This window comes from Phragmites australis, chromosome 3 (genome assembly GCF_958298935.1).
Source record: "Phragmites australis chromosome 3, lpPhrAust1.1, whole genome shotgun sequence".
NCBI lineage: Eukaryota > Viridiplantae > Streptophyta > Magnoliopsida > Poales > Poaceae > Phragmites > Phragmites australis.
The window spans coordinates 21,599,655-21,622,307 of NC_084923.1; the positions used below are offsets into that span (position 1 = coordinate 21,599,655).

General features: G+C 45.2%; 1 protein-coding gene across 2 annotated transcripts; it reads left to right on the forward strand.

The window, feature by feature from the left end:
- Positions 1-2,036: 2,036 nt before the first annotated feature.
- On the forward strand, positions 2,037-10,184 carry LOC133912619 (calmodulin-binding transcription activator 3-like). Of its 2 annotated transcripts, XM_062355459.1 has the most exons (14): positions 2,037-2,267; positions 2,713-2,832; positions 3,263-3,378; positions 3,978-4,066; positions 4,203-4,245; positions 5,216-5,390; positions 5,504-5,620; positions 5,700-6,037; positions 6,448-6,786; positions 6,939-7,627; positions 7,808-8,384; positions 9,089-9,412; positions 9,597-9,624; positions 9,854-10,184. In XM_062355459.1, the coding sequence occupies exons 1-13, from the start codon at positions 2,225-2,227 to the stop codon at positions 9,621-9,623; spliced, it is 2,997 nt and encodes a 998-aa protein (XP_062211443.1). In that variant the 5' UTR covers positions 2,037-2,224; the 3' UTR covers position 9,624; positions 9,854-10,184. The 2 variants fall into 2 exon arrangements, with proteins under 2 accessions (XP_062211443.1, XP_062211442.1); XM_062355458.1 differs by lacking the exon at positions 9,597-9,624.
- Positions 10,185-22,653: the final 12,469 nt, after the last annotated feature.

Genomic DNA, 22,653 nt, shown 5'->3' on the forward strand with positions numbered 1-22,653 from the left:
CAGTATTAATCGGTTAGTTTCAATTTTCTAAGGTATATTAGGTTTAGAATCGGTACATGTCTAGGTTACTTTCAGAGTTGTACCATATATGCCAATATCGTCTTTACTTTCTGTATGTGGTTTCTTTAAATTCCCTAAGACATGTTAGATTTATCATCAGTACATGTCTATGATGAAATGAAAAATGTATCGAACACGCCACTATCGCTGTTAGAGTCAGTGTATGACCCGCAACACTTTAATATTTTAATATTACAAATCGGTATTGTTTATTACTGACATATGCCTAACCCGACCATATGGATATACACTGAATTTTGCTCTGGCTGTGCCTCGTTAAATACGCAATTCTTCCTAAATTAAAAAACCACTAAAAATAAAAAATAAAAGAAAATGTACATGTCGGTACGCCGATTACCAATATACCTGTTGGCTATCATCTAGCCCGACTACCATCTCGGTGTGTACCAAGGGCTTGTCAGCATGCTATGTGCCGAGCGGCCGCACATGCTTGCTAATAGGACCCTAGCCCACTACCATATAGGCTATCGGCACGCATTGCTAATCGGCACTCCGTGTGCCGATAGGTATTTATTTTTGTAACTTTATGAATTTAGATATTATTTTTATAATTTTTCAATAAAATAATATTATTATAAAATTCGTTGTATGGTGCGGATAGCGGATAAAGTAGTGACGAGAGAGATACAAAGAAGAGGAGGGGTAAGGAGCATGTTAGACTTGTATTAGCATAATAGGAGTAGCAAATAAAAGGAGTATATCCTTTTAACGGAGGTGAAAAGATGATGGTGATAAGGCTTACGACTCACAATGTCTTTTCTCTTGTTAAGGTCTTCCTAGAACGAAAAGTTTTGTTTGCCAAAAAAATTCCGTGTATGTTTGATTCAATGGCAGTGCTTGCCAATGTTTGCCTCAAGAAAGTTTAGTAGTGATCATATTTGACAAGCATTTAGTCCGCTACCAAAATTTGACAAGACTTCTTGCCATATGAAACCGTTTCCATTTTGTTGCCAATGCTCGACTAACCCAGCAAACAAATTGATGACCAAATTTTGATTAGGTTTCGTGAGGCGAATTAGGCCAGCATATAAAAGTTTGTAACCGTCTTTTCTCTAGGCCAGGGCTACGATCAAACACTCATCACTCCTCACATGATACTTTCTCTAGGGTTGAGGAATTCGTCTGGCCATTGAAATGCGGTAGCTAACGAATTCTTTGAAATCGTGAATATCAGTATGAATTTGGTGATATTTGGTAGAAACTGGACAAATTTTTTATCAAAAATTTGAAATTTGAATTTGAATCAGATCAAAATGGGATCGCATTCTGAATGCGGTGCAAACCGAATTGGTCAAAAACCATGAATTTCAAGTGGTTTTCGACGAATTTGTGGACCCTAACTTTCTCTAGCACAAAATTTGCATGCTTTTCTTTCCTCACATAAAAAATATGCCAAAATCTCTACTATATAAAACATGAGTTAGTTCCCGTATTACCTCTTCTCCATACTCTCCTCATATGTAATAAAAAATCCTAAAATTTGAATAATTACCTATTTTTATCATCTATCCTCATCCTCTAGCCATCTCGTCTCGTTACCAGCTACAGATATAAGACCTGTTTTACTAATAAAAATAAATAAAAAAATTAACCAATAATCTATTCTTCCTTTTCTGTATCTTATCTAAAATTAAACTATAATATTCTCTGACAAATTTGTTTATCAATGCTCCTATAGCGTATTTATATTTTTTTATATTAAATTTATGTTTGATATGCATATGTTTTATTGCAATGAATGAGCACTGCCTAGTAAAATAAAAAACAGAGCGGGCTGGGAAATTTATCCCATCCGAGAATGGCAGGTTCCGTCCGGGCAACGGTCCACAGTAGCGACGACAAACGCGCCCACCCACCAACCCCGACCCTTCCCTCCTGCTCCTAGGGGTGCTCCCGTCATTTCGTCCCACGGCGGCCCCACCCACCTCTACTTTTCCTCCCTTTCACGCTCGCCCCTCTTGTCGTCACTCCGCAGCTAACAAATTTTTCCCAGCGCGACGGCCTCCCTCGCACTCCGCTCCTCCCTTCGCCGAAGCTTCGCGGCGTCCGGCTTCCTCCCCGTTTTAAGCCCGCCTCCGACGAGCCGCGATCCCACCACGCAGTTCGGAGGCGGAGGGGAGCAGTGGTTTGATCGGGCGGTGCCATGGCGGAGACCCGCAAGTTCGTTCTGCCCGGCCAGCCCCCAGGTAGTACGGATCTGGATCGCTCCTGCTTCCGGGGTTGGGGTTTTTGTGCGGTTTCCACGGTAGAAGATGAAATTTCGATGGGTTTTCCCCCGTGAATTTGTTGTGCGTTTTTTTTAACTGCATGTTGTTATTTCTTTGGATCATAAATTTCGTAACTCTCACGGTCTGATGAGTTCGTGCCTTCTGATTTCTATAATTTATGCGCAATTCCTTTGTATTTCATTTTTTGGGTTTTGTAGATATTTCAATTGCATCAGCTACCGCCGAAAATTAAAAAAAAGGAAAACAGATTAGCTAGTCGTCGGCGTTTTCTGACTTTTCTGCCCAATAATTCAAAGCAGACAAAAGGATTTTCAGTACCGAAGAAAATGAGGGCCGCATGCGAGTGGTGGGAGTGGTTGTTGGTGTTGACCAGTGTCTGACTAACCTCATGGTGAATCTGCAGATTTCTCCCAGATACTGCAGGAGGCTCAGAAGAGATGGCTGCGGCCCACCGAAGTCTGCGAGATACTGTCAAACTACAAGTTCTTCTCCATTGCGCCCGAACCGCCAAACAGGCCTGCGAGTATGGCTCCTCTGTTTTTCACTTTCCTTTTGGTGTTCTCTTGCACCTTGATGCCATCACAAGTGCCTTAGCATTTCGAAATGGACTGGTTGCAACTCGATGTACAGTTGGAAAAATGGGAAATGATTGTTCAATTTTCATGGTAAATAATATATGTGATTGCCACTAAATACCACCACCCCCAAGGTGATTTCCTTTCAAATCACCATTTATCATTAGTTAGCCAGCCATGCTTAATATTTCCTTTCTTTAAATGGTCCAAAGAAAGTAGCAGTCATTTTAGGGAAAACAGTAGAAGAGTGACATTAGTTCTACAGCTTGCGATTGCTTGATCTGATCAAAGCTATCTTTTACGGTTCATATCGGTGTATGTCTGAAAAGAAATTCATTGGCATTGATTCTCCTTACTTAACTTTTTTGACTGCAACAGGTGGTTCTCTTTTTCTCTTTGATCGCAAAATACTGAGATACTTCAGAAAGGATGGACACAATTGGAGAAAGAAAAAGGATGGGAAGACTGTTAAAGAAGCTCACGAGAAACTAAAAGTAAGTAAAAATAAATTCTTTCTACAGAGATTTGGAAGGTTGCATATGTATTAGTTATTATTGATTTATTGCGCACAATTGGCTAATTGTATCATTTTTGGCAGTGCTACATTCAGAGCATGTGCTGTTCTTGTCATCTATTATTTTTGTCTTTACTTGTGATTTTCTGTTGTCACATATTAATCCAAGCTGTTGGCCATACTTTTGGAGCTGCTAACAACTTGTAGCTTACACTGCCAATATTCATTTTAGAGCAATAAGCATTCTGTTGGGGGATTATATGCAGGTGCAAAATGTTGCACTCGATCATCCCACTCACATACCGTTTAACCTTACTTGCATGAAGGGACTTGTTTCAACAAGTTTGGGTACAACCTTGACTTGAGTATAGAGATCAAGGAAAATGTCAATGGTGTCACAGACTCACATTTATTGCAAACAGAAGACTCCTTTTGCGAATTATTTCATCCTCGTGTGCTGGTCTGCTGGAATATACTGCTAGCTGTACTTTTTTTTTATTGATGGCTATATATTTTTGTTTTAGACCTATTTACTTTGTGCCTTTACTAGTCTGCTAAAGCTGAAGTTTGTTACTTTAGGCTGGCAGCATTGATGTGCTCCACTGCTACTATGCCCGCGGGGAGGAGAATGAAAACTTTCAAAGAAGAACCTATTGGCTGTTGGAAGAGTAAGTGCCGAGTGTTGCATAATGTTCTTTGCTGTTTAATGCAATTCTATTCTCATTTGTTTGTCAAATGGTTGTTAAACTGATATTGAGAGGAAAGTGTGTAGTGTGTAATCAAATAACTTCTCTTACTTTTCAGAGATTTCACACATATCGTTCTTGTACACTACCTTGAAGTCAAGGTACACTATTTCATTCTCTACTAACCTTCTCTTTCATCTGTACCTTTTTGTTTATTTTCTTGTTGATGTGCAACTAAAAACTAGCTAATGGAGATTTGATGCAACGAGTACACAGGGACATTCACCAACAGTGTTAGGCAATATGTCTAAAAAAACTATGTTCACCAACTGTATTAGCGAATGTATCTGAAAAACCTATGTTCACCAGCTGCATTAGCTAGCAAATGCTTGCTCTCAGTATGCATGTGTACTGCATACAAAGGCTGTGTGGCCTTTGTTGGCTATTGTTTTCACTGCAACTTCCTCCCGTCTCATACTGTCCCACTCAAGTTAGCAACTTAGCAACCTCTGCTGTTGATCTGGTGGCGCAGGCTGTGGTTGTGCAAGGGTTGCTTTGGTGTGCTGCCGGTGCCAAGGACCTCCAGGACCTTTTGGCTGGGTCTTAGGTTCTTCAGGTTCTGCTGGTGTCTAGGCTCTTTTTGGGCCTTTTTTTTTTCTTGTGCTTGTTTTGTTTGTTTGTTTTTGTGTTTATCTGTGTTTTTTTGTGTTTCGTTGTGTTGTTGCCTTACTTTGGTTTCCTCTCTTTTAATGAAATGACACACAGCTCTCCTGTGCGTTCGAGAAAAAAAAACTTAGCAACCTCTTCTTAATTTTATATGGACACTCTGGCACTCTGCTACTACAGACAAGACAACTACACCTGTTTCTCTTCAGCCAGGCTACAGTGCACATTTGCATTATTACACAACTTTCTGAAGTGCATGCACTCAAACTACTGAGTCATTTATTTTTAAATGATGAATTGTCTATTATTCTAGCGTTCTACTTATATTTTCATATATTGTCAAAAGGGTTGAAAAAGTTTCCAAAAAGGTTGAATAAAAAAACTTTGAAAGAGTACCTTCATTTCCATATTTCTATCTGCTAAAAAATGTCCAACCATTTTCTTTGTTTATGATTAACTTTCTAGGGTGGCAAGCAAAGTTTCAATCGTGTGAAAGAAGAAATTATGCAGTTTTCCAATGTTGATAGTCCATCATGTTCAAATTCTATCACTAGTCAGAGCCAGGTGGCTCCACAAACCATGGATGCTGCTGAAAGCCCAATAAGTGGACATATTTCAGAATATGGAGACACTGAATCAGGTCTTGTTTCTCTATCTTTCTTCTGCATCATCTACACGAAGTATAGATTAACTGATGCAGATTCAATTATGCACCTTCTTTCAGTGTATCTAAAGCGAAATTCGGTGCAGCAGATAATTGTCGAGCAAGCTCCAGATACCACCCTCTCGCTGAGATGCAGCAGCTTGTGGATGGAGTCGTAATGGATGACATGTTATACCCTTCTGCTTTGAGAATAGGCAGTAGACAAGGCAAGATTCACTCCTCTGTATTTGAAATTTTGGTTTCTGTGTCAGTACTGTCTTTTAAATCGTTTTCTTTTTGAAACAGTTTCAGGTTATCATGGTGAAATGCCGCCAAGAACAGCTAACTTAGATTATCATTCATTTTCTCACCATGACATAGCTAGAATGTTTGATGATGTCTGCGCTGCGCCAGGAGATGTTTCCAGAACTCTGTTTGATTCAGTGTCATTCAATGAGGCCTTCACAGATTATCCAACTGGGTTCACAGAGCCAGCACTTCATTCTTCATTTACCAGCGTAGAGGATAGCAATCTGGAGGATAGCTCCCGTCTGGAGACATTTACATCTGAGGCTCTGTACACTAACCACCTCAGCCAGAAGGAAGCTGATGGACTCAGTTTTGCTGGCATATCAACATCAGAGGTACTTTCTGGAATCCGGAGTGGTAGATGGGAATTACCTTTTGCCTTAGTGGACCCAATGGATGTATACACTCAAATAGTATAGAGAACTTCACAACCTCTTTGGATTTTACCCTTAGTACTTAGTAGTAACTTTGGGGATCCTTATCTGTAATCTTGAATACCTGTTATGTTGAGAGCAGTAGCTATATTAATAAACTTGAATATTAATAAATTGAATATTCAAGTCTTAACAAATGAGCACAAATAGAAATACTTTGAAGCCATCCAACAAGATATATTAAATAAAAGGAAACTGACTCTAGAACAGCATGTTATGAAAGCAAATGCATATGTAACGCTTGTAGGGGTACAGCCATTTGAGGTTGTTACACCTGATGTATTAAAAAATGATTTGTTTCAACTTTTCAGGTGAATGGAAGTAGACATACCGAAGGAAGCATCAAACATCCACTCTTGAAGCAGTCATCACTAGATCTATTCAAGATTGACTCTACTGGTTTGAAGAAAAATGACAGCTTTTCAAGATGGATGAGTAAAGAACTTGAGGGGATGGTTGATTTGGATATTAAATCCAGTTCTGACACTTTCTGGAATAGCATAGAGACCGTGAATGTTGCTGATGGTTCTAGTGCACTGACTAATGAACAGATAGATGCTTATGTAGTGAGCCCTTCACTTTCTCAAGACCAACTATTCTGCATTCTCGATGTCTCACCAAGCTGCGCATATATTGGTTCAAATACAAAGGTGTGCAAGGTGTTTTATGTTCTTAACTGTTTTTATTCTTTACAATATGCACAGTTCAGGCATCTGAAGGTTGTTAATTTTAGCTAGTTGCTTAGTAGCTTTCAGTACTTGTCTCTCCTATTACTAGTCGTTAATTTATGCTAATGATGCAGGTTTCAGTTACTGGTACATTCTTGTTGAATAAAGAACATGTGGATAACCGTAAGTGGTCATGTATGTTTGGGGATGTTGAAGTACCAACTGAGGTTTTAACCGATGGCACCCTACGCTGCTACGCACCAGCACATCAATCAGGACGAGTTCCATTTTATGTGACCTGCTCAAACAGGGTGGCTTGTAGTGAAGTGCGAGAATTCGAGTATCGAGATTCTGATGCTCAGTACATGGAGACTTCACATTCCCAGGCCAATGGTGTAAATGAAATGCACCTACATATTCGTCTTGAGAAGCTACTCTCTTTGGGGCCAGATGACCATCATATGCTTGTTTTGAGCAGTGGGAATGAGAAATATGAGCTGATGAATGCTATAAATTCCTTAATGCTTGATGGGAAATGGTCAGATCAAGAATTACCATCTGTAAAGGAAGTAGTTTCCACTGCAAGGGACCAAAGTTTAAAGAAATTGGTGAAAGAGAAGCTGCATTATTGGCTTCTCTGTAAAATAAACGATGACGGAAAGGGTCCCAATGTGCTGTGCAAGGAAGGGCAGGGTGTAATGCATTTGGTAGCTGCACTTGGTTATGATTGGGCTATAAGACCGATAATTGTTGCTGGTGTAAATGTGAACTTCCGGGATGCTCATGGATGGACTGCACTTCACTGGGCTGCAGCTTTGGGGAGGTATGTTCATACATTCTGCGTAGAGCTGTTTCAAATTAGGATGTCTATGTTTCACAGGAACTTTTTGTAAAAGAAGTTACCTTATTCCTTTCTCATCCCTTCAACTTGCACTTTGTTTGTACTTTAATAGGGACTCGATCCTTTTTCTATTGTTAAATTGTATATTTATATGCTTTTTAGAGAGCGGACAGTTGGCGTCCTCATAGCAAATGGGGCTGCAGCAGGTGCATTGACAGATCCAACTTCTCAGTTCCCTTCTGGAAGAAGCCCAGCTGATTTAGCGTCAACAAATGGACACAAGGGGATTGCTGGTTTCCTTGCGGAATCTGCTCTGACAAGCCATTTGTCAGCACTTACTATTAGAGAATCAAATGATAGCACTGTACAATTATGTGAGTTACCAATTGCTGAAGATTTCACTGGCAATAATTCTGCTCAGCTTGCTGGAGAGGATGCTCATGCTGAATCACTTAAAGGTTCATTAAGTGCTGTTCGTAAGTCCACTCAGGCTGCAGCTAGGATATTTCAAGCCTTCAGGGTGGAGTCATTCCACAGAAAGAAAGTTGTGGAATATGGAGATGATGATTGTGGGTTATCTGATGAACATAATCTTTCGCTTGTTTCTCTTAAAAATGTCAAACCAGGACAACATGATACGCATCTACATTCTGCTGCTGTTCGTATCCAAAACAAGTTCCGTGGATGGAAAGGAAGAAAGGAGTTTATGATCATTCGCCAGAGGATTGTCAAGATACAGGTAGCACCGATGACCAATTAACTAATTTTTTAGGTTTCTTTGTATGCATGTCTACTGAGTTTCCCTGACACTATATGGGGTTGCAATTAATTTCACTTAGCAGACCTAGAATGTTGTTACTCTGCACAATGATCTTGCTATCTGTCAGCTTATAACAAAAGCCTTTCTGTTCAACAAACATTCCCGAATGGATTTGATGAATCTTTACTTCAATAATGGATTAATCTCTATGTTACTTTTCAAGGATAAATCATTTGTGTGGAATACCACAACATTATAGCTCGATGATCATGATGCATTTTACAGACATCATTCTTTCATCCAGCTAGTAGGGTGTAGTTAACTAGTTACTTGGCAATTTGTTGCATGCTACACATAGTTCTCTTGTGTTTGGTCCAACTGTAGTCTAAATACTAAAAACTTGTTCTTATATTAAATCTGGTAGTTCAGACTTCAGATACAAGGTAGCATAAATCCAACTGCAAAGTTAACAATTCGAGATATGAGCTTCCTTGCAGATATTATGTGCTATATGCAATGCAAGACATATCAGTTACATAAGTTCTCAGCACTTTTGTCATGAGTTACTAAAATCCGTAGTTTCTCCGGACTGAGTGTAATTCCATGTATTATGACATCAAAGCTATATAAATACCAACAGTCCTGTTCAAGTGTAACATTAACTTGTCTTTGTTTGTTATTAGGCTCATGTACGAGGACATCAAGTGAGAAAAAACTATCGGAAGGTAGTCTGGTCAGTAGGTATTGTTGAGAAAGTTATACTGAGATGGAGGAGAAAGAGAACTGGTTTACGTGGATTTCGGCCTGAGAAACAACTTGAAGGTCCATCACAAATCCAACCTGCTAAGGCTGAGGATGAATATGATTTCTTGCATGATGGCAGAAGGCAGGCTGAAGCCAAGCTGCAGAGAGCACTTGCCCGAGTGCACTCTATGTCTCAATACCCAGAAGCAAGAGAACAGTACCATAGGCTCACAACCTGTGTTGCTGAAATGAAACAGGCCAGGGTATGAATACTGCAACACTTCTCTCTTACAGGCAATCAGTATCCCACAGCTCACGCAGAAAGATTTGTCTAAATCTGAAAATTGTTTAATTTACATTCAGTCATTTATCGATTGCATCAATTAGTTGTTTGTACTAATGAACTTTCATGCTCTTCTTATGCTACTGCTTCGGTTGGGGCACTAGTGGGCAAATGATAACATGCTCTTCTAATGTACGTCTCTGGTACTTGGCACGACCCTAGCCATCAGCAGTTTGTCCATCAATAGACATTATAGTAAGAATGCTGATGCGTGTTTTGAATACAAAACAAACCCCAAACTAAAAGGACATGCATAACTGGTTCATTGTTGAGAAATAAAAAATGGAGAACAAACATCACAAAGTTATATAAAGGCTGGGCTTTTTGGTCTGATGATGATTTGGCTGGTTATTTTGAACAGATGATGCAGGATGAGATGCTGAGTCAGGCAGCTGGTGCCGACGGAAATGATTTCATGACTGGACTGGAGGACTTGATCTGCAGAGATGACGCAGCAATGTCTGCCATTTGGTGACGTTGAACTTATTAGATCAGTTAGGCAGGCAGTTGCCTTGTTACATTGTCAGACTAGTTCTGTAAATTTTCTTCAGCTAGTTGTTCACTGTTGACCTTTTAACTCGCATTCTGCTAGTATTATGTTTGTAATTCAGTCTCCGGGCACGGATTATCGGTAGAATAATTGCACTCTTATATGGTAATCCTTCAATTTCAAATACAAGTCCATTTAGATTTGTTCTAAGCTAAACATTTTTAACTGTGATCATCAATAGCTAAAAAATCATATACATTGATAATATAAGGTTGATGTTGTTAGATTCATTATGAACAATACTTTTATAATATATACTTTTTTATTTAAAAACAATATATTTTTATAGATATTATTAGTTAAAGTATCATAGGAGACTGTTGATGTTATGGATTTATATTTAAGATCAGAGAGAGTAGATTATGGGTAGAATAGTTGCCCTCTTATATGGTATTGGTCTTAGTAAAGATACCTGATACTAAGGCTCTTTTGGAATGCTGGAAATTCATTTCCCATTTCATGTGATAATTGAATTGTTTGTGTTCATCTTGTGAAAATTCTACATTGCAGATGGGGCCTTAAAAAAAGGGAACCAAGCCATTCTGGTGAAAAATTGTAACACCTAGCTTGCCCAAATAACACAACACGACATGCACCATTGTACTGTCACAGTCAAGTCATTTTTTTTTGTATCTTCGGGCTTTCAGTTTAAAAGTATACTGGTCGTTGTTCCTGCCAAGGGCCTACTTGAATTGTTTTTGAATGTTTGATATTCAAGTAGCTCATGGGTCATGAATCATCACAGATTGAGAGATTAATAAGATTAGAATCAGTTACCCACTTTACATCCTGTGACACGTGGAACTTCCAGTCTTCTTCCTGGACAGCTGGACCACTCTTAATAGCGACTAGCGAAAGGAGGAATCGCAGAGCTGAGTCAGCAGATCGGCATCTTTGTGAAGTCCTTTTGGTTACTATAGCAAAAATGGTACGTGGCAAATTTGGAAATGGCAATGCGGGAACAAACATCTCTAGTACATTGATGCTGTCTTATAATTCACCTCATGCGACGCATTTTGCAATAAATTATCTTTTCAATTATTTCATAGTAATCCAATAACCCGCTTCATTTGTAAATAGAACAGATGAATTTTGTGAGTTGATGCTAATAACAACTCGTAAGATGGTGTGGGAGTAATCTTCTAATTCTATATTTTAGTTTATGAGACCGTTGTTTCGCGGAACAACGACACCTAGATGAATTTTGTGAGTTGAATACCAATAACAACTCGTAAAATGGTGCGGGAGTAGTCTTCTAATCCTAATTTTTAGCTTATGAGACCATTATTTTGCGAAACGACATCTTTCTCTTACCTCATCTCTTTCACATCACTTAAAAATCCTACATGGTATTACATGAGACAACTGTAGCGAAAATGACCCTATTAAGATATGATTGTGATTTTAGTGATTAATGATAATATAGTCATTGGGACTAACATATTTGTTAAGTATATACTTTAGTAGGCCTCATGGATGCAATACATAAAGAAGTCACCACAGTCGGGATAAATATTGATTGAATTGGAGAAGTCTCAAGAGAATTGCTCTCGCAGGATGGTCCGGTGCTCTATGTGTTGAACTTACCAGATCATCTCTGACAAAGGGGAGAGAAGGCTGAAGACTTCATCGGATAATTCGGTGCTCAACAAGGAGTAACACCGAAGCTTTATCTGCAAAGAAGAGCAAAATTAAATAAGCCACCGGATAGTCCGGTGTTAATGAAGAATGTGCACACTAGAGTATTTTGACTCGGGACACAAGAAGTTGAACTCACCGAAAGGTCCGGTGATCAGCGAACGATATACACCGGAGCAATTCTTGCAGAAAGGGTTGCAAGTGTTAAAGATCGGAGAATAATAGATCAAAAGGTCCGGTAATAGGAAGTGAGTGCACTGGAGGTTTTACTGGAGCATTTCTTGTAGAGGCGATTCTAAGTGACGAAGAACAAAGATGAACTAACCAGATAGTCCGGTGTCAAGAGGAAGTGCACCGGAGGCTTACACCAGAGTGTTTTGCACAGAGAAGAAGTGGCGTGATCTAGCTCAGGATAACTCACCAGATAGTTCGGTGATAGAGATGAAGTATACACCGGAGTGTCCGGTGTTCATAGAGGCTTTGAGTGGGGTTTTCAACGGCTAGTTTCTAAAGATGTACGCACCGGATGACCCGGTGCTAGTACTATTGTTCTCATTGGATCATCTGGTGTTAACAGCTTTTCTAAGCCGTTAGGAAAATGGCTAGTTAGCGGGTTTGAAACTATAAATACCTCTCCACTCAGTCATTTGAAGGTGTGGCATGCTACTGGAGTCCAGAGAAACAAAGAGACACTTCAGAAGACATCCAAGCCACCAAAGTGTTTAATGTGATCATCCAAGGCAATTAAGCACACATTTAGTGAGTGATTAGTGCTTATAGGCCTAAAGAAAGTGTTGTTAGGTGATTGTTGTCTAGAGAGTAGATCAAGGAGTAATCCTAACTTGTACCGGGTGGTACACCGATGTCTTGGAGTCTTGGTGACTTACCGGCACCTTGAGCCAGAGTTGCTCAAGCTTGTTGACCCTCTGACTTGATATGAAGTAGCGGCAAGACATGTGTACGGGGACACAGAGACCCTTGCCTTGGTGGCTCAAGCTCCAAAGTGATCACAACAGCAAGTGACTAGAAGAGAGGTTAGTGGTGAGACCTTACCTTGGTGGCTTGGTGACTCATCCGGTTTGAGGTCTTGCCTTGGTGGCTTGGTGGCTCAAGAGTCGTGACTGGGTACCGATCAAGAGCATATCCTCAGTGAAGCTCCAACATGGACTAGAGGTGACATTCATGCCATCGATAGTATAGGATAAAAATTCTTTATGTCGAGTTTATCTCTCTACTTTATTTATGTTTCCGCATTTACATATTTGCAATCTACCTTTGCGCATTTATCTTCCTAGAGTAGTTTGCTAGGATTGGCTATATGTTACAAACCTTTTGAACGGTAGAATAGACACACTAGATAAACCTAGAGAAATTGATATAGGTTTATCTTGTGAAGTTGTTGGAGCCAATATGTTTTAGGCTTTTAAATGTCCTAATTCACCCCCTTTTAGAACATCACCGTTTCTTACAGACGACCTATATGACGATTGACATATACCAATGTGTCTGCCCTAAAGGCCTTAGGGTGGGCTTATCCCAACCTTAGGACAAGTACATTGGTGTTGTCTTATAAGTCGTATTGTGCATTGACACATAATTTTGAGACAATTTAATAGACAACTCCTATAATAGGTTGTCTTTTCAGCTGTCTCATAATAATTCCACAATCACTTAATTTGTGCATGTAATAACTCATACAATGGTGCCGGACTAGTCCCATAGCTTTAAGTTTTAGCTTGCGAGACCGTTGCTTTGCGAAAAACAACCTCTTTCTCTCACCTCCCTCTTTCCACTACATCACCTAAAATCCTACGTAGCATTGCATGAGACGACATATGAGATGACGATGACTAACGTATATCAATGTACTTGTCCTTGTTGACATGGATGTGCCGTGAATTTGGATCAAATAAATTTTGTTTCCACTTGTCTCCGATGGGCCAAGTTAGTTACCATATGTTACTCATTGTTGCCTTAAAAAATATATGTTACTCATTGAGGCGCCAAAAGATTAAATTCCTAACGTTGGTTGATGACTATATTTTACCATACTTTTGTGCCATAAGTGTGGCACACCATAGTTTTTGCAGCGAACAAAACACACGCCACAATTGTGATAAATTTTAGTAACAAAACTAGTTTATAACAAATTGATCCTGCCAAAAAAAAATTTTAACACGTCATAATTATAGTAGCTAACTAAACACTTGCCTCAACCGGTAAAGTTTGGTTATGTAAGGTGTGACCAACTATGGCTAACCGAATAGCCCCTAATTATGTTGTCAATGGACTCGAACCGTGACTATTGGTCAAAAGGTTTTTGTACAAGTACGGTACCGATTTGACTAACCACCAATTGGCAGATTAACATAGTGTTGGAGGTCGTTGTTAAGGACCCCCGACAGCCCTTTGGCTACGCTGGCCCATGCCTATGGGACCACGCCTCCCGAAGGCCGCTTTCTGACTTCCAGGCTTCGGAGTAACCACATCCCAGAGCCATGACTCCCAAAGCCTCCATCTCCTAGTACCATGCCTCCCGAAGCCTCCATCTCCTGGAGCCATGCCTCCCGATGCCTCCGTCTCCCAGAGCCATGCCTCCCCCTGGAGCCTCCGTCTCTGGGGCTCGGGCAGACTTCCCAAAGGCTACGAGGTAGGCCATCGGATCTCAAGAAAGATCTACCAGAAGAGGAACGCCGGTCATCCTTTGCCAGCAAGGAAGTGACCGGTATTAATTACCTAGGCTAATAGGCTTCGTCCTGACACCCCGGTACAATGGAGGTTATCCTGACACCCCTGACATCACAACGTAAGGCCTCAATTAGCGACCGGCTCACCCCTCTAGGTACATGCACCCCAATAGTTATCATGGTAGATATTTATCTTCTGTTTAGGGTAAAAACTAGTTATCCAGGATAAGGCCATGTAACTTGGCCAGATCCTGGATATTCTGCACATAGGGGTAACTTGTATACTAAGCTATGCCCAACCCTATAAATAAGGGGCCATGGTCATTTGAACAGGAGAGCACGCTCAACACAGCACGGTGGAGCATAATCACAAGTCTTCCTATGATACTCCCCTAGTTCGGTCCATATTTTTACTATCAATACATCTATGGTGTTCCTTCCTCTTGAACTTTGTCTCCAAGCTTGAGTCTCCTCCTTAGAAGAAACTCTCGCCGTACTCGCTGGAGCAAGACTATCTCTTGCTCCAATAATGATGATGTTCGTGGGAACTTGAACACAGAAGTGCTAAGAGAGGTAGGATGCCACCCAAGAAGAAGACCACCAAGGCCCTAGCTATGGCAACCGACCCCCCCCCCCGTCACACCTGCACGACAATCCAGGTGACCAGGCGCAGGCCGCACCGACGATGACCCCCAACTAGGGGAACGAGGGCCTTACAACTACCGTCGACCCAGCCATAACCACAGCTGCGGCCGGCACTGAGGGGCCCCCTACCCCGAAGACCCAACAGCAACAGCAGCAGTAGGGCGGGGTCCTCACTGCACCCCTAGGGGCTGTGGCCAATGCCATCGCTGAAAACACCATTCCATCCGAGTGTCAATCACGCCTAGCGGCACTCCTGACCCGTATGGAGGAACTACAAATAGCCCTACGGGTCGAGTAGTAGGCTACCCGTACGACCGCTGCTGCCCCCATGATGACCGACACTATTCCAATCCAAGCTCTGCGGGCCGATGAATCCTTTGACGCCAGGGCCCCACACGTTTAGCCTCCGGAGCCCCGAAGCCGACGTCGCGAGGACCTCCTGCAAGACTACGACTCTCTCTTGCAGGCCGACCTGTAGAGGACGCCCTTCCCAGAGGGCTTTCGGACCCCCAAGCTACCTAAGTTCAGGGGCGATTCAGACCCTAATGAGTTCGTCCGGTCTTACGCCCTCCCCATAGAAGCTAATGGGGGCGGACTGGCCACCATGACTAAATGCTTTCCTCTCGCCTTGGAAGGGGTGGCCAGACGCCGGTTCTGGGCACTGAACCCTAGCGTTATTCACGCCTGGTCCCAACTCCAAGACCTATTCTGCAGCAACTTCTAGGGCACCTTCGTTGAGCCAGTAACCTCCGAAAGCCTGTTCACTATTAGACAGGAGCCGGACAAAACCCTCCAGGATTACTTCCGAAGGTTCTCCCGGAACAAGGCCCAGATTAGGGGCATATCAGACTCTTCAATCATCGATGCCATGACCCAGGGCCTGGCCAAAGGCCCCCTATACGATCGGCTGAACTGATGTCCCATATGCATGATGGAAGTCCTCATGAGCAAATTCGAGGAATATGCGCGTGCAGAGGAGGAAAAACTCCGCCATAGGCGCTCACGAGCTACCGAGACTTCCCGTGTCAACCCCGAGAAGTCACACTCAGAGGCGGGACCATCACACGCCCCCTCTCCCCTAGTGAAGAGAGGCTTCGAGGAGGCTCATACCTCTGGATCCCAAAGGGGTGGCAGCGACAACACCGAAACATCAACAACATCAGGCCCAGCCGCGGGGCTCCAAACCAAAACTACCCTAGGGGATGCGACCGAGGACACCCCGAAGGCATCCCAGAGTGAGGCCGCGCTCCAAACCAGTGCTCCGAGGAGGAATCATGGTGCACTCTACACGGCGCGGGACGTGGACACAACACTGACAACAGCCGGACCCTCACTACCTTCCGAGAAGAATACCTCGGGAGGCAAGCAGCCTTCACCTCAACTAAGGGGGCCACCAAGGAGCGGTCCGAAGATCGCAGGCTATCAGCTGGCCGATGGGTTGATCATCTGGCCTTGCAGAACCCTCCGCAGCTGGCCCTACCTTCTCCGCCTTGGTCATCCGCAAAGCGATACAACGACGAGGGGGCACAGGGAAAACAGATCGTCCTCGCTATAACCGATAGAGCAAGCTCCATTTGCGCTTCAAAATAGCAGCGGTGAGACTACGCACATGGGGTGTATCACATTGGAGTAACCGGCATCCGTCGACAAGCCCCCGAATGGACCGACGCTCCCATGACATTCACCATCGACGACTCCGAGGGGGTGAAATTTCCCCACTCCGATGCCCTGGTCATCTCAGCCAACATCGCCGAAGTTGAGGTTCGGAGAATACTGGTCGACGGAGGTAGCTTGGCAGACCTCCTATTCATACATGCCTTCAACCAACTCCGAATCCCGCGGAGCCGACTCTCGTTGGGCCACAGACCCCTCCAGGGGTTCAATGGGCCCCCCCGATGCCCTAGGCCAGATAAAACTCCTAATCATCTTCAGCGAAGGCCCCGCAACACGGACAGAAGTAATCACCTTCGACATTATGGACGTACCTTACGCCTACAATGCCATTCTGGGATGAGGAACCTTGAACAAATTCGAAGCCGTACCCCATCACAATTACCTCTTCTTGAAAATGCCCAGACCCCAGGGACTGATAGCTATCCACAGCAACCAAGACCTAGCTAGGCGCATCAAGTACGGGCACCCTACTCCACTCGCTGGTCGCCACATCCATGCAGTAACCCAGGAAGGCTCCAAGGACCCTCCGTCGGCATATCCCGAACACCACAGCCCCCCGAGGCCACAACCAGAGTGAGACATAAAGTGTGTCCCCATACACCCAGACTAACCCGACCGGGCCTTCCAAATAGGGGCAGACCTCACCTCCGAGCAAGAAGCCCAGCTTCTGGCCATCCTACATGGTAACCTCGACACATTCGCATGGTCACCGCAAGAACTCCCGGGAGTCGACCATTGCATTATCGAACACTCTCTCCCGGTCGACTCGAAGGTCCGTCCTGTATGCCAGGAGCTTCGCAAACTCTCCCCAGAGCGGGCAGAGACCACAAAAGAGGAGATCCAGAAGCTACTGAAGGCTGGTGTTATCTGAGAGGTAATCCATTCCGATTGGCTCTCCAACACCGTCCTGGTCAAGAAACACAGTGGAAAGTGGCGTATGTGCATCGATTTCACATCGATAAACAAAGTGTGCCCTCGGGACCCATACCCCCTTCCTCGAATCGACAAGCTAGTAGATTCCACTGCCGGCTGCGAGCTGCTAAGCTTCCTAGACGCCTACTCTGGGTACCACCAGGTGTGGATGGCGATAAAGGATGAGAGCAAGACCAGCTTCATTACCCCCTTCGGGGTATATTGCTACGTCCGGATGCCTTTCAACCTTCGAAATGTTGGGGCCACCTTCTCTCACCTAGTGCACAAGGTACTGCAATAGCAACTGGGCCGAAATGTCGAAGCCTACGTAGACGATATCGTAGTAAAAAGCCGACTCAAAACCAACAACGTCGCTGACCTGCAAGAAGCATTTGATAGCCTTCGGGCTGCAGGCATATGGCTGAACCCAGAGAAATGCGTATTCAACGCCAAGGCGGGAACGATGCTGGGATATCTCGTCTCCCGGAGAGGCCTCGAGGCCAACCCTGGCAAGATTCATGCCATCGCAGAGATGTCACCTCCCATCAATCCAAAAGAAGTACAGTGCTTGGCCGGCCCCCTCGCAGCCCTCAGCCACTTCCTCGCCAAATCTGCTGAGCATAGCCTCCCTTTCTTCAAAACGTTGAGGGGCTCCAAACCATTCAGCTGGACTTTGGAGTGCCAGACGGCATTCGAGGCCCTCAATACCTACCTTTCCCACCTCGAAACACTCACAATGCCCCTCCCCGGTGAAAGGCTGCTCCTATACTTGTCCGTCTCTGCCTTTGCTTCAGCGCCGCCCTGGTACGAGAGGAGAAGGGTGATAATCACTCTGCTTAGAAGGCCATATACTATGTCTTGGAGGCCTTAGCAGGGGCCAAGATGTGCTACACCGAGCTCGAAAAAATAGCATACGTCGTGCTGATGGCCTCATGCAAACTCTGGCACTACTTCCTCACCTACGACATCACTGTCCCAATCTCGTACCCATCTCGTACCCACTTGGTGACATGTTTCGCAACCAAGAGGCGATGGGATGCATCAACAAATGGGCGGTAGAGCTAGCCCCCTTCGTGGTAGGTTTGTGGCCCGCACCACTATCAAATCCCAAATCTTGGCAGACTTCATTGTCGAATGGACTCCGATGCCCGCCGAACCCACTACTACCCCTCCCCAAGACATTTGGACTATCTACACTGATGGAGCATATGGCTCCATGGGCCCCGGAGCCGGCGCAGTCCTCATCTCCCCCACAGGCCAGCAGGTCTAGTTCGCTACTCGTCTGGATTTCAAGACAACTAACAATATAGCTGAGTACGAAGCCATCCTCTTAGGCCTCCAAAAGGCTTGAGCATTGGGAGCAGCCAGAGTCATCATTCAGATCGACTCTTAGATCGTCGCCCGCCACGTCAACAAAAGCTTCCAGGTTTGACATCCGGACATGGCAAGATACCTTGAAGCCATTCGCAAAGCCGAAACACACTTCCGCGACATATCGATACGCAACATACCATGAACGGACAACGGCCAGGCAGACGCCCTGGCAAAAGCTGCCGCCACGGGCAAAGACCCACTGTTGGGCACCTTCCTCGAGACTCTACACCAGCTGGCTGCTAAAACTCTTGATGAGACGGCTGCCACCATCCTCCCCATTGAAACCACCGACTGGAGAACTCCCCTCTTATCCTTCCTCAGTGGAATAGAAGAGCCGGATGACCCAATTGTGTTCTACCGCATTCAGCATCGCGCCAGGGGCTACCGTCTCATAGAAGGCGGCCTTTACAAAACAGGTGTTTGTGCTCCCCTCCTTCGCTGCATCACCAGACAAGAAGGGGCCAACCTCATCCGGGAGATACATGAGGGCCTTTGCGGCAACAATTTGGCGTCTCATGCCCTAGCCAGCAAGGCCCTCTGCCAGGGGCTCCACTGGCCTACAATCATGTCCAATGCAGAAGACCTCGTCTGCACCTGCCAAGGATGCCAATGGATAAGACGTCGAAGCCACCAGCCCCTAGCTCCCCTACAGCCAATCGCTCCTGTCTGGCCCCTGGAGCGTTGGGGCATGGACCTAATCAGTCCATTCCCCTGTGCCAAAGGCAACCTTCAGTACGCGGTGGTAGCATTGGAGTACTTCTCCAAATGGATCGAGGTCGAACCCCTCATGACGATCACATCAAAGAATTTCCAGAAATTCTTCTGGAAAAACATAATCTGCCACTTCGGCGTCCCACGATAGCTCACGATCGACAACAACACACAATTCGACTTTGGGCCTTTTAGACAATTCTGCGACAACCTCGGCATCAAATTATGCTTCGTTGCAGTTCGACATCCTCAGTCCAACGGGGTCGTCGAACATGCCAATGGCAACATTCTCTATGGCTTAAACCACCAACTCGTCGGCCTAGCTCGAGGCTTGTTGGTAGAGGAACTCCCCAAGGTTTTATGATCCCTCCGCACCACTGTCACGCGAGCCACATGGTTCACCCTTTTCTGCCTCCTATATGGCGATGAAGCCATGACCCCCACTGAGGTCAAGGGATGCTCACTCCGGGTACAGCTCCCACAAACTACCAGCAAAAGAGAACTCTCCATCGATCTCACCGAAGGAACGCGGCTCCGTGCTGTTCAGAACCTCGATCACTACATTGCGAAAACCAAGGCCTAGTATGATCCTAAGGTTGCACCATGAAACTTCGAACCCGGTGACCTAATACTTTGACATGCCCTGGCTCCGGGAAAATTGCCCAACAAATGGGAAGGCCCATACCTGGTCCTCGGGTCTAACAGACCCGGCTCCTACTACCTGGCCGACACAGAAGGAACCCCTACCACAGTTGGAATACGGAGACCCTCCGCAAATACTATGTGTAGGGGCCCTCAGACTCCGCCCTCTCCAAAGGACAAAAAAAACCATAGATTACCCACCCACAAATAATACCTTACCTAGAGGTATCACCTCCCAGGAAACACCTACCTCGCAAAAACAAACCCACACAGAGCCTACAAAGGCTCTCCAGCATCTTGAAGGCACTGCCTCCGTGCTGAAAGGGTAAAACCCTCCGGCATCTTGAAGGCAGTGCCTCCGTGCCAAGAGAACAAAATCCCTCTGGCATCTTGAAGGCAGTGCCTCCGTGCCAGAGAAGTATATCCTCTGCCATCTTTAAGGCCTGGCTGACCTACGTGGTGGAGAGGCAAAGACCGCTCCAGCATCTTGAAGGCTTAAGCCTTCGTGCTAGATATGCATATATCCCTCCACCATCTTTAAGGTCTAGCTAACCTACGTGGCGGAGAGGCAAAGACCGCTCTGGCATCTTAAAGGCATTGCCTCCATACCAGACAGGCATAAGATTCTCTGTCATCATTAAGGCCTGGCTGACCTACATGGCGAAGGGATAACCTCCCCGGTATCTTGAAGTCCTAGCCTCCATGCCAAAAAGGATTCATACAAAGTATTGATCCTCCGGCACCTTGAAGACTAAAAGTCTCCGTGCCAAAATCATCTCACCCCTACGGTATCTTCCCTGCTCAGACCTAACGCTACGCTATACCCCTCGGATATCGCACCCCGCGACCACTAACAAGCCGCAAAATGCGAAGGGGCTGGGAAAGGGGGCATAGGCGAAACGTTGATACGATAACAAAGCATTGATGTGATAAATTATAAAAAGAAAGCTAACACAACGCAAGTTTGTTCATACACAACATACAAAGAGTCTGCACTCAGCTAACCTCTGTACATCGAATCTATGCCTAGCAAACTTGCTAACCTATTACGTCTCCCCAGAACACTACGGAAGGACGAGGGCGCTCGACTGCCACACCTCCTAGAAACACCACGGGACCTGGAGGATTGAGCCTGGTAACTGCGCACAGGGGGTCGACGCGAATCCCCTCCATAGATAACCATTGCCTAAAGCAGAGCCCCCCTGGGCCTCAGGAAGACGAAGGGCCCGCTCGGAAGGGATATGAGTCGAAGGCTGAGAAATCTAGCTCATCCTCCTCCTGCTCTTCCGGCAGAGACTCCGTAGCCTCCACCTCCTCCACCTTCACCTCGGCCAGGATAGGCTCAAGAATTTCCAAAGGCACCCTTCCATCAGAATCTCGAGGGAGGACAAGGCGTTGGAAGAAGCATGAACCGGCAACCTCGCGGGCTGTTCAAGCTGCACACCAGTCGTCCTTTACAGCAAAACATACATCTGGGCTAGACACAAAGGGGTTCTCCAGCTCGACCTTGACCAAGACATTGGCGGTCACCTTCGAATCCACGCTCCCCCTCGGAATCATGGGGCATAACAAAGCGACTCCGCCGTTGGACAGATAGAGTGGCCCAAACGCTCCAGACACACTTGATCCCTCCCCGGAGGCACCATCCTAGATACGAGCGAGGCCCCCTCCGGCGTCGGGCCGCTGCACCTATACACACAGATCGGACTCCAGTTAGCCTCAATGGAACGAACACTCCAGAACAACACAGGCGAACCACAAGAAGGCAGACATGACTCCATTTAGATAAGAAAAAGCCCAAATACATAAAGCAGAAGGGGTAGTCAACATACAAAGACTTTGACCCCCTTCGGAAAGAAAGAAAGCAAAAAACAGATGGCCTGCAACAGAGCTACACCTCCAGGGCATCCACACACGAAGACTGCTCCTGCGGGGCAACAGTGCGAAGCGAGGGTCCTCCAGAGGGCCACGACACGCTTGTAGGCTACGGATGAGGGGCCGGACCTCTCGACGCTGAACCCGGATGAAGACCTCCCGGGGCACCTAGAGTCACCTAACCTACCATGTAGCGCAACGTCACGCCCCGGCCGTGCCTTGCCCACAAGTTATGACGGAAGCTCTCCAAAGCCATGCGGATCCCCACTCGAGGTATCTCGGGTCGAAAACCCTCGATCACGGAGTTCGACACCGGTTGCTCTAGTACTTCGAGAGGACCAACCCCCGCTTAGTGCAGCAGGGTCAGCTAGAGCGCTGTGGCCACGCGTGGTCTAGACCTCGCGTATGCAGCCCTAACCATGACCTTCATAGCAGACCGAAGCAAAAAGAGGG

What these genes read in the sequence shown, in the direction of transcription:
- LOC133912619 (XM_062355458.1), top strand. Translation starts at nt 2,225, where the DNA reads ATGGCGGAGACCCGCAAGTTCGTTCTGCCCGGCCAGCCCCCAG. An exon ending in TCTGCCCGGCCAGCCCCCAG is followed by an intron (nt 2,268 to 2,712) that starts GTAGTACGGATC and finishes GTGAATCTGCAG; the next exon opens with ATTTCTCCCAGATACTGCAG. An exon ending in AAGCTCACGAGAAACTAAAA is followed by an intron (nt 3,379 to 3,977) that starts GTAAGTAAAAAT and finishes TTGTTACTTTAG; the next exon opens with GCTGGCAGCATTGATGTGCT.